General features: G+C 56.4%; 1 protein-coding gene across 1 annotated transcript; it reads left to right on the forward strand.

Moving 5' to 3' along the window:
• Positions 1-7,172: 7,172 nt before the first annotated feature.
• Positions 7,173-16,287, forward strand: LOC112617539 (cadherin EGF LAG seven-pass G-type receptor 2-like; the record flags this gene model as incomplete). The annotated part of the gene is given in 4 exon segments (XM_025374290.1): positions 7,173-10,572; positions 15,690-15,904; positions 15,906-16,187; positions 16,189-16,287. Coding segments are annotated over 4 exon segments (3,918 nt in total), but the record flags the coding sequence as incomplete, so codon positions are not given.
• Positions 16,288-17,144: the final 857 nt, after the last annotated feature.

Raw genomic sequence — 17,144 nt, forward strand, 5'->3', positions numbered from 1 at the left:
CGTGATCCGCCCGTCTCGGCCTCCCAAAGTGCTGGGATTACAGGCTTGAGCCACCGCGCCCGGCCCTTCTTCTTCTTTTTTTTTTTTTCCAGACGTAGTTTCACTCTTGTTGCCCAGGCTGGAGTGCAATGGCGCGATCTCGGCTCACTGCAACCTCTGCCTCCCGGGTTCAAGCGATTCTCCTGCCTCAGCCTCCCGAGTAGCTGGGATTACAGGCATGCGCCATCACGCCTGGCTAATTTTGTATTTTTAGCAGAGACAGGGTTTCTCCATGTTGGTCAGGCTGGTCTCAAACTCCTGACCTCAGGCAATCCGCCCGTCTAGGCCTCCCAAAGTGCTGGGAATACAGGTGCGAGCCACCGCGCCCGGGCCAAATGCCACCTTCTTTAAAAAGCCCCCCCTAATTCCTCCACCCCCACACAAAAGTATTAGTGACTATGGCTCTGTGACAGCTTTTGTCTCTGTCCAAGAGACTGACTGTTCCTCGAGGACATAGTTCATCTGTGTACCTCTCACACTTAGTTACCTATCCCAGTGGCTGGAGCATGGTTCTGGCCAGACAGGGCCTCCCTCCTCCGCCTGCTCTGACAACCTGAACAGAACAGCCACGTTATTCAGAGGGTGCTTGGGGATTTGCCACTCGAAGCTCAGCCCCAGGTTCCACCTCTTTCCACCCTGTGCTCAGAGGCCAAAAGTGTTCTCAGCTGGATCTTAGATGGCTCTACATCCCTATGGAATGCTGGGCCTATTAAGCCACCCTTGACAAAGTACACTGGCACTGTGGGTTGAATCCATCACTAGGATAAAGCGTCCAATATCCTCTTTTAACAAGCCCCAAAGAAGGTCTGTCTCACAGGGCTGGGACATCAAAACCTCTACCCCTGGCTGCAGCAGGCATGGGGAATGCAGTTTTGTGGTTAAAGTGAGTGAGTCCACAGCTGCCCCTAGAACAGCCTAGAGACCCCACTGGCCTACCAGATGGTGGCTCCAAGCATAAAGGGACACCTGGTCACCCCTTTCTGCCATCCATCCATCTATCCATCCATCCATCCTCCATTCATATATTCATTTTATCTTTTTTTTTTTTTTTTTTAAAGACAGAGTCTTACTCTGTCACCCAGGCTGGAGTGCAGTGGCATGATCTCAGTTCACTGCAACCTCTGCCTCCTGGGTTCAAGTGATTCTCACATCTCAGCCTCCCAAGTAGTTGGGATTACAGGCGCATGCCACCACCCCCAGCTAATTTTTGTATTTTTTGTAGAGACAGAGTTTTGCAATGTTGGCCAGGCTGGTCTCAAACTTCTGACTTCAAGTGATCAGCCTGTGTTGGCCTCCCAATGTTCTGGGATTACAGGTATGAGCCACTGCGCCCAGCCCATGTATTCATTTTTTGACCAATATTTTCCACGTGCCTACTGTGTGTGTCAGGCCTGTACTAGGTGTTAGGTGACAGGCATTCAAGACATATGTGTTCTCATTGGTCCTGGAGCTCACTGCCAGTGGGTAAGACAGATGATGTTAGCCACATAAATACTTTATGTAATTACAAGTTGTCATATGTGCCAGGAAAGTGGGGGCATTTAAGACTGCCATGTTCAACAGCTGGAAGGCAGCCAGCGTGTCCAGAACAGAGTGAGGGGGGAGGAGTGAGAACAGGCAGGGCCACTCCACACTGGACTTTGTGGATAAATATAAGGACGTTGGATTTTATTCAAGGTACAACAGAGGCCCAAGGCAGGGCTTTCAAAAGGGAAGTCACATGCTTCAGATGTAAGGCTGTGCAATAGTACCCTGTGAAGGATACCATTAGGTGTCCTTTAATCAGATAAATCCAGAATGTGGCACTTCAACAAGAAAACTGGACTCTTCAGTTGATGTCCAAAAAAGGAAAGAAAGAGAGAAATTTTAAAAAAAAGAAAAAAAGTGACATGTGACCAAATGTAATCCACAAAGTTGAAAGCAGCAGCTGTCTAAGACCTTTGGGAGACAGTAAGGAATTTGGATTGGATCGGATATTAGATGATACCAGGAATTCCCCTTCATGTTCCTGGTCGAAGCAGCAGCCCTGTGGGTGTGCAAGAAAGGGAAGAAGGGGAAGCCCTTGGAAAATATTGGTCAAAAAACGAATACCTGAAAGGAGGAAGGTGGATGGATGGATGGATGGATGGATGACGGGATGGATGGCAGAGAGGGCTGACCAGATGTCTGTGTATGCCTGGAGCCACCATCTGGTAGGCCAGCTGGGTCTCTAGGCTACTCTAAGGGCAGCTCCAAACTCATTCACTTTAACCACAAAACTGCATTCCTGGCCAGGCGCGGTGGCTCACACCTGTAATCCCAGCACTTTGGGAGGCCAAGGCAGGTGGATCACGAGGCCAAGAGTTCGAGACCAGCCTGGCCAACATAGTGAAACCTCATCTCTACTAAAAATACAAAAATTAGCCGGGCATGGTGGTGCATGCCTGTCATCCTAGCTACTTGGGAGGCTGAGGCAGGAGAATCACTTGAACCCGAGAGGCGGAGGTTATGGTGAGCCAAGATCGCGCCACTGCACTCCAGCCCGGGAAACAGAGCAACACTGTCTCCAAAAAATTAAAAAAAAAAAAAAATTCTGCATTCCCTGACTCTCAGGAGCTGCCTGTGGAGGGAGGGGCCCAGGGCTCAGGCACCTTATTTTCCTCTCATTCTTCAAAAATTGAGAGAGATAAAGCAGAGTGTCAACAATTATTGAATCCAGACACCAGGCACAGTGGCTCACATATGTAATCCCACTTGAGACCAGGATTTGAGATCAGCCTGTGCAACACAGCAAGACCCCGTCTCTAAAAAAAAAAAAAAAAAAAAAATAGCTGGGCATTGGCGGCCTGCGCCTGGAGTCCCAGCTGTTCAGGAAGCTGAGGTGGGAGGGCCGCTTGGGGCTGTTTTCAAGCATTGAGGCTGCAGTGAGTGGTGATCGCACCACTGCACTCCAGCCTGGGTAGCAGAGTGAGACACTGTCTGAAAAAAATAAAATAGAAAATATTGTTGAATCTAGCCGGAGAATATCTGGTATTATTTATACCATTACACCACTCTTTCGATTTCTCTGAATGTTTGAAATTTTCCCAAATAAAAAACTGGGGGAGATTTTTTAAATCTAAAAAATGTTTAATAGTTAAAAAAAAATTACTTTGGCTGCCGAGCAGAGACTGGTTTGGGGGGAAGTGACCACATGAAGAATCCATAAAATCCTGACTGAGTATCCCCCTCTGTGACAGACCTGAAGTGGGGCACTGAGAAACAACAGAGCCCCTACAAGGAGTGCACCCTCCAGCCTTGAAGAAAGTGGGGAACAGTGGACGGGGCATGGCAGGCAAGTGTAGACCGAAGGGTGTTCAGGTTTCTGGCCGCCCCCACCCCCAGGCTGCTGGCTCCTGGTCCCTTCACGCCACCCACCCCACAGTCCAGGAGCCCCCATGGCCAGGTTCTCTCCTTCTGGTTTCTGTGCCCTTTCTAAAGCAGCACGGAGCCCAGAAATGGGATCGGGTGCCAGGGCCTCTTCCCCACTCTCTCCTTCCAGAGAAACTGCCCTGCCCACCCACAGAAGGTCACCATGACCGTTCCCATCAGCGGCCTCCTTCCCTACCACTCCTTCCCTGCAGGCCATTGGTTCCAGAATTTCAGCCCACAAGGACCTGCCCAAGGCAGAGCTCACCTTGTTCTTCCCAATGTGGCCCCTGTCTGCCCCTCCAGTGTGCTGGGCCACAGGAGATCCACCCCAATCTCAGCTCCAGCCAAGCTGATGCTTGCATTTCATTCATTCATTCATTTCATTCATTCATAGCGTACTGCTTAAGAGCGTAGGCTCTGGGCCAGATTGCCTGGGTCCAAATCCTAGTTCTTCCATTACTAACGGTATAATCATGGAGAAGACACTTAACATGTAGCTTAAGAGACTCAACTAATGAATTCCTCTTCCAGGAATGCTGTTCCTGATTCTTGAAGATGCAGCCCAAGTCCTGTCTCCTCTAGGAGGCCCTCTGGGATTTCCCCCACCCTCACCACTCTCTCCTCTGAATTCCTTTAGCCTTTTCTGTCTCATTTGCTTCTGGAGCACTTCACCCATGTGACCCCGTTGCCTTATCCAGGGGCCCTCAGGAAGCAAGCTGAGTAAGAAAATCCCATCAGAGCTAAAGGCCAGCCAAGCAGGTCTCCTTCCTTCCCAGAGCCTCCACTGTGAAGTGGGAGGTTTGAACTAGAAGAGCAATAAATTCTCTTTTAACAGACCCCAAGCCCTTGCTGCCCCTTGATAGCACCTAGAAGCTACGCAGAAAGGAAGCCTAAATGTCCCTTACACATAGGAGGGAGGTCCATAGCTTCCCTACAGCTGGAAAGCTCCATGAAGCAGGCAGCCCTTCCCTGGGAATCAGGGAGGCCTCCACCAGGGCAGCCCCTCCCTCATTTGAGACTCTCAGTGATGCATTTGAAACTTGGAAATTCCCCTCCTGCTTTTGGGAGTTGGAAGTATCTGAGTATCTGAGGAAGTGATGGGGAGAGAGCTCTGTCCTGTGCCCCTGGAGGGAGGACTGGGGAGGATTAAGGACTATTTGCCAAACCTGCCTGGGGATGACGGGAAGCGTTCCTTGGATCCCCCAACCTATCCACCCTTGGGTGGAAAGGCCGCCCACCTGGAGGGGTCTCCTGTGCTCATGCCTTCCCTGGCAACCCTGCCTCAAGGTGCGAGGCTCCAGAACCACATTCCATGATCCAGAGCCAGGGCTACTCTTTCCTCCCACCCAGAAAGCTTATTTTAGCAACAAAGGGAGAGAGATGAATGGAGAGTTGCAGCGTCTCCACGGGTTGGCTTGGGCCTTCACCAGAAATGAGAGTCTCATTACCCAATCGCAATTCAAAGGATAATTAACAGATGGTATAATTTCCAAGCATTCTCTGCACCACATGGCTATTAGGTGAAGAACAGAATGCCCACGCAGCCCCTAGATCCTTCCAAACTCCAGAGTCTGAGGAAGTCTGGAAAGGCAGAGCCCTGTGGAGGCTGTGTAACCCACACCTCCATCTCCAGAGCTGCCCTTGGCCTTGCTCAGAGGAAGAAAGCTCAGAGGTCAAAGGGGAGGGCATTTCCTTGAGCCATGGGTCCCCCTGCAACCTACTTCTCTCCATCCTGCCAGCACAGTCTAACCCTAATCTTTGTTGCTGTAGCCAAGGCCCATCTCCTTTCCTATTTCCCCAGGGAAAAAGACAAGAGCTGATTTCTCATCCTTGGCCTCACTGTGTGGTCACACAGACACTCCTTGGGCCTGGGGCTGGGGAATCCTCTGCTGTGACCCAGTGAGAGTGGCACCACTGTGACCAGGGGGCAGTGGTAGAAGGGAGCACCTGATCCAGTACTTTTCAGATGGGTTCCTCCAGATCCTCAAGTTCCGCAGAGCAGCCCAGGGATTTCTTGGTTGGGGGAGTGGTGAAGAGGGGCAAGGCCCTGATCCCCTCACTTCAACCCAGCAGCACTACTCGTCTGTTCTATATTCTGGCCTTCCACTTCAGATTTCTTTTGAAGAAAAGGATTCTACTGCTAAATAAACATTCGAGCACCATTCACCTTATTCAATCCCCTCATTTTACAAAAAGGGACACTGAGGCACAGAATTTGAGCAAGGTCACACAGCTGTGGGGTTGGAGGCTGGGACCCAGGCCAGGGCCTCCCCCCAGGCCAGCTCTCTACCGCCTGGCTGGGCCCCTGGCTGCTCCAGGATGTAGGGAAGCGTTTTCTGGGTCGCCTGCACGGCTCCTGCCTGGTTCTCCGTGGTCCAGCTTCATGTCTGGTCCTCTCCAACGTCCCCTGGAATCCCGCACACCCTCTCGAGTGAAGCTGCTGTGAAGAGGGTCTGGAGCCCGGGTACCGGATAGGCCTCCTCGCTGGTCACAAAGCTGTGGCGGAAGGAGGGGGTAGCCGCAGGACAGGGACAGGGAGGCAGGAGGGGGTGAGAGGCCGACTCTCTAGATGGGACCTCAGGGGGCAGTGCAAGCCCCTTGTCTCCGATCCAGGAAGCCTGTGTTAAAGCTAGGCTCCACCGCAGCCGGCCTCTGAATCTGGTGATAGTGTGTTTACACCACCTGGCTTCCACCCGCTCTCACCCTTCTAATTTACCTCTCTGGAAAAGCCCAAGTGGTGTCCAACATGAGGCTGGGGTCATTCTTCCAGCAGCCGGACCTCAAGGGGCATGCTGGTCAGACCGCAGCCTCGCTGGTGGGGTGGGGTGGGGGGGACGGTAGGGAGGGAGTGGGCTCAGTAGCTCATTGTGGGTGCTTCTCTGGGATTTTGGTGGCTTTGTAGTGTTGCTCGGGGCCCTTTTAACTCAGTCTGACCCGGGACCTATGGGAGGGGACAGCAATGAGGGCTCTTAGGACTGGCATGAACTGGGAACTTGGCCTCTGAGAGCCCTTAAAATATTTCGGAAACCTCTAGGCATACTTAGGGTACTGCCACCATGACTATCATCGGCTGGGTGGCTTCTTATCGCTAATTCGCACCGGCCATCTGAGGCGGCCGGCCTGGGGAAATAGGGATGGAAGGTCCTGCTGGAGGGAATCCTGGCGCTTCCGCGCGGAGTGCGCTGGGTGGGGCCCACCTCCTTCGGCACGGCCGGCGTCGCCGCTTTAAGGCGGCAGCGGCGCGAGCAGGTCTATGGTAATGAGCCGCCGCCGCGGCTCTGCAGAGCTCGCCCGCCCGCCGGGGAGGCGAGGGAGCGCGGGGCTGGGCCCGGGGCCGCGGCGACAGGCAGCAGCCGCGGCGGGGACGCGGGGCGCGAGCCGGCGGCGCGGGATCGTCGGGGGCCGCCGGGGCCGGGCCGGGGTCGGGGCGCGCGGCTACGCGGGCGCAGGTGGGAGATCCCACAGGGGCGGAGGGGGCACCCCGGCTCCGGAACCCGGGGCCCGGCAAGGCCAGGGGCGCCGCGGGGCCCACGGGCGCAGGTGGTGAGTGCCCGGAGCGCAGGTGGAGGCGCAGCGGCAGCCTGCAGTGCTCAGGGTAACCAGGGAGCGGGTCTGGCTCCGGGGGCGGTGGGAGCCCGGGCGCGTCGGAGGGCGCAGCGCGGGGCCCCGCCGAGCCATCCAGGCGCAGGCCCCGCGGGGCGCACGGGGGGCCCCCGGCGACTGGCGCCCTGGCCCGGGCATGAGGCGCGGCGGGGCCGGCAGGAGCCGGAGGAGGAGCCGCCGCCGCTGTTGACTCGGCCGCCGGCCGGGAGCTGGGAGAGATGCGGAGCCCGGCCACCGGCGCCCCCCTCCCAACGCCGCCACCGCCGCCGCTGCTGCTGTTGCTGCTGCTGCTGCTGCTGCCGCCGCCGCCGCCAGTATTGGGAGACCAATTGGGGCCCTGTCGTTCCTTGGGGTCCAGGGGACTCGGCTCCTCTGGGGCCTGCGCCCCTGTGGGCTGGCTCTGTCCATCCTCAGCGTCGAACCTCTGGCTGTACACCAGCCGCTGCACGGATGCGGGCACTGAGCTGACTGGCCACCTGGTACCCCACCACGATGGCCTGAGGGTTTGGTGTCCAGAATCCGGGGCCCATATTCCCCTACCACCAGCTCCTGAAGGCTGCCCCTGGAGTTGTCGCCTCCTGGGCATTGGAGGCCACCTTTCGCCACAGGGCAAGCTCACACTGCCCCAGGAGCACCCGTGCTTAAAAGCCCCACGGCTCAGATGCCAGTCCTGCAAACTGGCACAGGCCCCTGGGCTCAGGGCAGGGGAAGGGTCACCAGAAGAGTCCATGGGTGGGCGTCGGAAAAGGAATGTAAATACAGCCCCCCAGTTCCAGCCCCCCAGCTACCAGGCCACAGTGCCAGAGAACCAACCAGCAGGCACTCCTGTTGCATCCCTGAGGGCCATCGACCCAGACGAGGGTGAGGCAGGTCGACTTGAGTACACCATGGATGCCCTCTTTGATAGCCGCTCCAACCAGTTCTTCTCCTTGGACCCAATCACTGGTGCAGTAACCACAGCTGAGGAGCTGGATCGTGAGACCAAGAGCACCCACGTCTTCAGGGTCACGGCGCAGGACCACGGCATGCCCCGACGAAGTGCCCTGGCTACACTCACCATCTTGGTTACTGACACCAATGATCATGACCCCGTGTTCGAGCAGCAGGAGTACAAGGAGAGCCTCAGGGAGAACCTGGAGGTTGGCTATGAAGTGCTCACTGTCAGGGCCACGGATGGTGATGCCCCTCCCAATGCCAATATTCTGTACCGCCTGCTGGAGGGGCCTGGGGGCAGCCCCTCCGAAGTCTTTGAGATCGACCCTCGCTCTGGGGTGATCCGAACCCGTGGCCCTGTGGATCGGGAAGAGGTGGAATCCTACCAGTTGACGGTAGAGGCAAGTGACCAGGGTCGGGACCCGGGTCCTCGGAGTACCACAGCCGCTGTTTTCCTTTCTGTGGAGGATGACAATGACAATGCCCCCCAGTTTAGTGAGAAGCGCTATGTGGTCCAGGTGAGGGAGGACGTGACTCCGGGGGCCCCAGTACTCCGAGTCACAGCCTCGGATCGAGACAAGGGGAGCAATGCCCTGGTGCACTACAGCATCATGAGTGGCAACGCTCGGGGACAGTTTTATCTGGATGCCCAGACTGGAGCTCTGGATGTGGTCAGCCCTCTTGACTACGAGACCACCAAGGAGTACACCCTACGGGTGCGAGCACAGGATGGTGGCCGTCCCCCACTCTCTAATGTCTCTGGCTTGGTGACAGTGCAGGTCCTGGATATCAACGACAATGCCCCCATCTTCGTCAGCACCCCTTTCCAGGCTACTGTCCTGGAGAGCGTCCCCTTAGGCTACCTGGTTCTCCATGTCCAGGCTATCGACGCTGATGCTGGTGACAATGCCCGCCTGGAATACCGCCTTGCTGGGGTGGGACCTGACTTCCCCTTCACCATCAACAATGGCACAGGCTGGATCTCTGTGGCTGCTGAACTGGACCGGGAGGAAGTTGATTTCTACAGCTTTGGGGTAGAAGCTCGAGACCATGGCACTCCAGCACTCACTGCCTCGGCCAGCGTCAGCGTGACTGTCCTGGATGTCAACGACAATAATCCAACCTTTACCCAACCCGAGTACACAGTGCGGCTCAATGAGGATGCAGCTGTGGGCACTAGCGTGGTGACGGTGTCAGCTGTGGACCGTGATGCTCATAGTGTCATCACCTACCAGATCACCAGTGGCAATACCCGAAACCGCTTCTCCATCACCAGCCAAAGTGGTGGTGGGCTGGTATCCCTTGCCCTGCCACTGGACTACAAACTTGAGCGGCAGTATGTGTTGGCTGTTACCGCCTCCGATGGCACGCGGCAGGACACAGCACAGATTGTGGTGAATGTCACCGATGCCAACACCCATCGTCCTGTCTTTCAGAGCTCCCACTATACAGTGAATGTTAATGAGGACCGGCCGGCAGGCACCACAGTGGTGCTGATTAGTGCCACGGATGAGGACACAGGTGAGAATGCCCGCATCACCTACTTCATGGAGGATAGCATCCCCCAGTTCCGCATCGATGCAGACACAGGGGCCGTCACCACCCAGGCTGAGCTGGACTACGAAGACCAAGTGTCTTATACCCTGGCCATTACTGCTCGGGACAACGGCATTCCCCAGAAGTCCGACACCACCTACCTGGAGATCCTGGTGAACGACGTGAATGACAATGCCCCTCAGTTCCTGCGCGACTCCTACCAGGGCAGTGTCTATGAGGATGTGCCACCCTTCACTAGCGTCCTGCAGATCTCTGCCACTGATCGTGATTCTGGACTTAATGGTAGGGTCTTCTACACTTTCCAAGGAGGCGACGATGGAGACGGTGACTTTATTGTCGAGTCCACGTCAGGCATCGTGCGAACGCTGCGGAGGCTGGATCGAGAGAACGTGGCCCAGTATGTCTTGCGGGCATATGCAGTGGACAAGGGGATGCCCCCAGCCCGCACGCCCATGGAAGTGACAGTCACTGTGCTGGATGTGAATGACAATCCCCCTGTCTTTGAGCAGGATGAGTTTGATGTGTTTGTGGAAGAGAACAGCCCCATTGGGCTGGCCGTGGCCCGGGTCACAGCCACTGACCCCGATGAAGGCACTAATGCCCAGATTATGTACCAGATTGTGGAGGGCAACATCCCTGAGGTCTTCCAGCTGGACATCTTCTCTGGGGAGCTGACAGCCCTGGTAGACTTAGACTACGAGGACCGGCCTGAGTACGTCCTGGTCATCCAGGCTACGTCAGCTCCTCTGGTGAGCCGGGCTACAGTCCACGTCCGCCTCCTTGACCGCAATGACAACCCACCAGTGCTGGGCAACTTTGAGATCCTTTTCAACAACTATGTCACCAACCGCTCAAGCAGCTTCCCTGGGGGTGCCATTGGCCGAGTACCTGCGCATGACCCTGATATCTCAGATAGTCTGACTTACAGCTTTGAGCGGGGAAATGAACTCAGCCTGGTCCTGCTCAATGCCTCCACGGGCGAGCTGAAGCTGAGCCGCGCGCTGGACAACAACCGGCCTCTGGAGGCCATCATGAGCGTGTTGGTGTCAGGTAAGGAAGGGTCCAGGTGGCGCTGGGGTGGGGGTAGCTCGCGGGGAGGGTCCGGGCAGCCACTGGAGGTAGGGCACGATCCAGGAAGCAGCTACAGACCCACCTCCCTGCCCAGTGCCTGGCACAGAGCGGGAGGGGGCAAGAGCCAGCTTGGGAAGAAGCCCCAGGAATCCCGGCGGCTGGTGCAGGCCCCGCCTTCCGCCAGGCTGGGCTGGGCTGCTTCGGTTGGCTGCCCCCACTGTCTACCAGCCTGTGACGTGGTCGGGGAAGTGTTGTGAGGCTGCCCCGGCTATGGCTGCCAAGAATTGTGAAAAAAGGCGCGTGGAAGCCTGGGGGCCAGGAGAGCTGGGGGAAGGGTAGAGAGGACTGTGGCGCAGGAGGGGAGGCGAGGCCAGGGCCCCTTCACCCCCATCAAGATATTCCTGCAGTCTCATACAGCCTTTGGCAGAAATGGGGACCATGGGAGCACAGGGCTGCTGCTACCCAGGGGTCAGGACCCTGCAGTCCTCTTCTGGCCCCTTTTGCCTCCTGGCTGAGCTGCAGAATCGACTGACATGGACTTTGTCTAGCGCATTCTTTTCCCTCCAGGCAGAAAGAGCCTGGCCTGGCTCCCCCTTCAGAGCTCCCACAGGAAGTGAGGCTAGAGCTCATTGTCTGTCCAAACAGACCCCACTTTCAGAGTCCGTGGTTCGGGTCTGGCTTGGAGGAGGGGCTGCAATGAAGCTGGGGGGCAAGCTGAGGCCTTCTGGGCCCCCTTGCCACCCCACGGGCTGTTCTTAGGGTGCCAGGCCTTCCTTTCCTGCTGGCTGTGACCCGGACGAGCTCCAGGAATGGAGTGTAGGGACCAGGACAGGCCAGGGGACTGGTGGGCTTTGAGGGCAGAGACCCCAAGGCACCTGATCTGAGGACAGAACAGAGTCCCAGGGCGTGGGAGCCTGGCGGGATCCCAGGCTGGGGCATTCCTGCTGCTTGGCCAAGCGCTCAGCCTACAGACTCCCTGGACAGCAGGGCTGGGGGAGGAGAGTTGGAGGGGGTTGGTGACAGTATTCTGTCTTTTTTTATCAGCTGTGGGGAGCCAGAGGTAGCAGCAGGGAGAGGACCACACCCAAGTTGCTGAGTGCCTTCCCCAAGCCTGGGAACAACTGAGACCCTCATGAGGGGATGCTGTTAGCTGCACCCCAGGGGTGGGTCAGGTCACACCCCCTCTAGGCAGCCTTCAAACCCGTCAGGGAAGGGAGGAAAAGAAGAGGCTGACAGGCCCCTACTTCCACCCCAGGGAGTGTGGCCTGAAGGCAAAGGAAGGGTATGGGAGAGTCAGGGCGTGGCCTCACTCAGGGTCCTTGCTGGACAGATGCCTCCCTGCTCCACCCCTCAAGGTAGCCACAGGAACCAGGAAGCAGGAGCTTTTCAGGGACTGTGGCTGAGGTTCTGAGCCTCCAGAGACTTCAGTTTCGCCTCCAGGAGGAGGAAGTGGGAGGCTGAGCTCCTGTGTCCTCAGCTGTGCCTGGGCACTTGAGGCGGTGGGAAGGAGGGCCTCTCCCTCTGGTCCTCCACACCCAGCCTGCCCTTGGTGAGTGTGGCCAGACACTAAGTGATGGGGGCAGAGAAGCGCCCCCACTAGGCTTTCCGTCTCCCACCAGGGCAGAGCCCCAGACCTTGGTTCCCTAGTCTAGAGAAGGCTCAGGGCAACATCCAGGAGGGCTTCTCCTGGCCTGGCAGCTCTGGCCCCACCCTCTCCCTTCCGCCCTGACCCTTGGAGGCAGTCACCACGGCAACCCCAAAGTTCAGGGAGGCCAGGGTGAGGGGGAGCTGACTCCCACTGCCCCTTTGTTTTCCTCCTCTTGTTCTTTGTCTCTTCTTTCTTTCCCGCCCCTGCCCATGCGGGGCCTTGCAGCACTGCCTCTCTCCGGTGCCCTCTCCCTGCTCCTGTGGCTCTCCTGCTCTCCCACTTGCCCATCGCTGGCTCTTTTCCTGGGGCTTTGTCTTCCCCTGTTTGGTCTCCGTTCCCCTGTTTGGTCTCCGTGTTTGTGCCTCCCCGTCTTCCTCCCTATGGCTGCAGCTGTCCCAGCCTGGGCCGATGGCTCTCCTGGAGCCTGAATTCTCCTCGCCTCTTTCTTCCTCTGCTCGGACACACAGCAGCTCCTGTCCATGGTCTGGGCAGCTCCCAGAACAGCAGAGCCCTCTTGGCCTCCAGCCTCCGCTGGCACATCTGCCAGGGGAAGAGAGGTTGGGAGGCTGACCGGGACCTGGCGCTTTTCCAGGTGTGGCTGGCTAAGCTTGGGGCACAGGTGGCATTTCCTGGGGTCAGAGGCCATCCTAGCGCTTTCTTTTCTGTTCAGGAAGACAGCTTAGGCAATGTACTCCCCACCCCTGTTCCCACCCTGCCTTTGCACCTGAGGGGTGACCTAGGTCAAGGCAGGGGAGGGGGACACAGAAAGGAGAGAGCAGTGGGTTGACTGTTGGGGATGGGGACAATAGCAGAGGGGGCAGGTGGCCACAGATGGTGAACCAGATGGGAAGCAACAGAGACATGCTGGGAGAGGGGCCCAGGCGGGGCCTAAGACGATGGCGGCGGGGGACACAGCGAGGAGTGTTCGTTCCCAGGGCTGAGTGGTGGCAAAGTTTCTCCTGCTCCGTGGCTTTGGTTGCCTTCTCGTCTCTTAATCAGTTATGGGCACAGTGTGTGGAGTCTTGGGCTGCTTCTGCCTGGAGGGAATATCTGGTCGAGGAATCATTAAGCAGATGTACCAGGTATACAAGAGCCCTGTGCCAGCTGAGCACCCTAGTGGGTGCGGGGAAGTCTGAAACAGAGAGGAAAGTAGAGCCTGATGACATAAATCTGGGCAGGCTTCCTGGAGCAGGTGAGCTCAGGGCAGGTTAGAAGACTCGGAGGACTGTGGGCTGGTGTCTAGGTGGGAAGGAACAGCCTGTGGAACAGCTTTGAGACGAGAGCAGGAGGAACAGAAGTGGGTGATGACAAGCAGGCTTACTGGTGATAGCTGGTGAGAACAAGCAAGTGATGAGGCTGGAGGGTAGGTGGGCAGTGGGCCGAGGACACGGCTGAGATGGGGGTCTGCCTTCAGCCTTCCCGGCTTCAGCTGAGCCACCGCTGGTATAGTCAGTCACCCCAAGTAGGTACAGTACAGATGCAGAATTTGTCCCCATGTTCCTCACCTACTCACACCCCCCCACAGAAACATGGGCTCCTGCCCCATTACTGCTAGGGTAAGCATTCGCTCTTTATGTCTAGTTGGGCTCCCCCTGCTATGTGGTTTTTGTTTGTTTGTTTGTTTGTTTTCTGGGGACAGCGTCTTGCTCTGTCACCCAGGCTGGAGTACAATGGCGCGATCTCGGCTCACTGCACCCTCTGCCTCCTGGGTTCAAGCAATTCTCCTGCCTCAGCCTCCTGAGTAGCTGGAAACTCCTAAGTAGCTGAGATTACAGGCGCCCACCACCACGCCCAACTAATTTTTGTGTTTTTAGTAGAGCCAGGGTTTCACCATGTTGGTCAGTCTGGTCTCGAACTCCTGACCTCGTGATCCACCTGCCTTGGCCTCCTAAAGTGCTGGGACCACAGGCATGAGCCACTGCGCCCCGCCCCCCTGCTATGTTTTAAAGACCATTTATTCTTTTTGGAGACTGAATAGATTGTCATCCACATCTCAGTGTTTTCTGAACACCTACTATGTGTAAGGCATTGTAACAAATAAAAATGTGAATGTGCCGGTAGCTCATGCCTGTAATCCCAGTGCTCTAGAAGGCTCAGATGGAGGATCACTTGAGGCCAGGAATTTGAGACTAGCCTGGACAACACAGCAAGACCCCATCTCTACACACAAACAAAAATTAGCCAGGCATACTTGTGAGCACCTGTGGTCTCAGCTATTTGGGAGGCTGAGGTGGGAGGATCGCTTGAGCCCAGGAGTTCAAGGCTACAGTGAGCTATGATCGTGCCACTGCACTCCAGCAGAGGCGACAGAGTGAGAGTTTATCTCTTAAAAAAATAAAAAATAAAAAAAATTAGACTATCCCTTATTGCCCTGCAAAGCCATTTCCTCCATCTCCAGGTCCCCAGCTTTCATGTTTTAGCTAAATAAAATTCATTCCCATGTGTATGTGCATTCAGGTGTGTGTGGTATTTCTGGGCTTAGGGTGTGTAGGTGGAGTGAGACACCAGCAAGTGTGTGTTAGTACTTAGCTGTTTATAAGTGAGTGTGTTGCCTGGGGGTATGGCAGGCATTTGGGTGTGATGCTTGAGCCAAGTGGGTGATGAGTAGCTACAGGCCCTAGGGCCAGAGAAGAGACTGACTCAGTGGGGCTCTGGGGTCTCAGAGTGGAGAGCTGCCCAGTCCCTTCTATCTCTGCCCCCCTGGTCCCCCACCCCCACTCACCCTGTCTCCAGCATGGGGCAGTGGGTGATGTTGTCACTGGTTCACGTGGCTCAGCTGGATTTCCTGGGGTGGGGCCCCCCAGGCTACCCACAGCAGCCCAGAGAGTTGGGCGGGAAGAATGCTTTGTGTTGGGTGTTGCCATGGGGATAGTAGGTCTGAGCCCAAGCAGCCGTGGGGCTCAGTGGGAGGGGGACTAGGTGGCCCACTGACCCAGTTTACCCCCCCCCAGCTCCCTGCTGCAGCCATGACTGCGATTCGTGGTGTTAAGGCGTAGAGGCTGAGGGGGCATGGCGATGATTTTTATGGCTCTCAGGATGCTCTGGGCCCTGTAGAAAAGTATGAAAAAGACAACATAGGGTTCCTGTGCAGGGCAGCACAGACTCTGGGGGAAGGGAGCCGGAGCCGTGGTTGGACAAGGAAAGGTGCACAAACATTAAGAGGTGTGCCATGCATCAGCGACAGAAGGTTTTGGGAAAGGATGCAAAGAGAGTTTCTGCAAATCTCATTCCCTGAGCCCTGAAGGAGTGACTGGCCCACAGGTGACATACCTGGCTCAGCACCCTTATGCCAGTGGGAGAGGAGAGGCTTTCTTGGTGGGTGGTGCAGGAATATGCAGGCTGAATTGCAGCCCCAGCTCCTGTGCAGGGCCTTCCCCACACCCCTGCGCGGGTCTGTGGCTTGGCCCCCCACCCCAGACTGGGTCCTGACTGGTGTCCCTCTCCACAGACGGCGTGCACAGCGTGAAGGCCCAGTGTGCGCTGCGTGTGACCATCATCACTGATGAGATGCTCACCCACAGCATCACGCTGCGCCTGGAGGACATGTCACCCGAGCGCTTCCTGTCACCACTGCTGGGCCTCTTCATCCAGGCGGTGGCCGCCACGCTGGCCACGCCACCGGACCACGTGGTGGTCTTCAACGTCCAGCGGGACACCGACGCCCCCGGGGGGTCACATCCTCAACGTGAGCCTGTCGGTGGGCCAGCTGCCAGGGCCCGGGGGCGGGCCGCCCTTCCTGCCCTCCCAGGACCTGCAGGAGCGCCTGTACCTCAACCGCAGCTTGCTGACGACCATCTAGGCGCAGCACGTGCTGCCCTTAGAGGACAACATCTGCCTGCGGGAGCCCTGCGAGAAGTACATGCGCTGTGTGTCGGTGCTGCGCTTCGACTCGTCCTCCTTGCTCTTCGGGCCCATCCACCCTGCAGGGGATCTGAGCTGCCGCTGCCCGGCCGCCTGGCTTCACGGGTGACTACTGCGAGACGGAGGTGGACCTCTGCTACTCGCGACCCTGTGGCCCCCACTGGAAGGGTCCTCTGATAGGCAGGGTACCATCACTGGCTCTGCTGCTAGTATTAGTCTGGGCCAGTATTTAATCAATGCCAGGCTTTCCTCTGAGAAGGGTATGGGGCGCAGCTAGAATAGTGTAGGTTCCCTCAACAACGCCTTTGTGCTGTTTACCCATGATCCGACTGTGTAATTTCTGGTGATTCCAGGTTTTAAATAATTTGTAAGTGTTCAGTTTCTACACAACTTCATCATCTGCTAAGAATTTTAAAATCACATCTCTGTTCAGCTGTTAATGCTGGGATCCATATTTAATTTTATAAGTTTTTCCTTGTTTTTAGTTTTGTTTTGGGCTTTTTGGGTCATGAATTTTATTTGTCGATAAAAAATGTAAGAGTAGAATATTAATAAGTTTCACTTTAGTTTTGTAATATCAAGAATTTAAGAATTGGCTGGGCGCAGTGGCTCATGCCTGTAACCCCAGCACTTTGGGAGGCTGAGATGGGGGGATCACAAGGTCAGGAGTTTGCGACCAGCTAGTTCCATACCAGCCTGGCCAACATGGTGAAACCTTGTCTCTACTAAAAATACAAAAATTAGCTGGGTGTGGTGGTGCATGCCTGTAATCCCAGCTACTCCGGAGGCTGAGGCAGGAGAATCGCTTGAACCCGGGAGGCCGCAGGTTGCAGTAAGCCGAGATGGAGCCACTGCACTCCAGCCTGGGTGACAGAGTGAGACTGCATCTATGAAAAAAAAAAAAAAATTAAGAATTAAAACAAGCTGGGCACAGTGGTTCACACCTGCAATCCCAACACTTTGGGAGGCTGAGGGAGGTGGAATTCCTGAGGTCAGGAGTTCGATACCAGTCCGGACAACATGGTGAAACTCCATCTCTACT

Source organism: Theropithecus gelada, unplaced genomic scaffold (assembly GCF_003255815.1).
Source record: "Theropithecus gelada isolate Dixy unplaced genomic scaffold, Tgel_1.0 HiC_scaffold_233, whole genome shotgun sequence".
In the NCBI taxonomy this organism is placed as follows: Eukaryota; Metazoa; Chordata; class Mammalia; order Primates; family Cercopithecidae; genus Theropithecus; species Theropithecus gelada.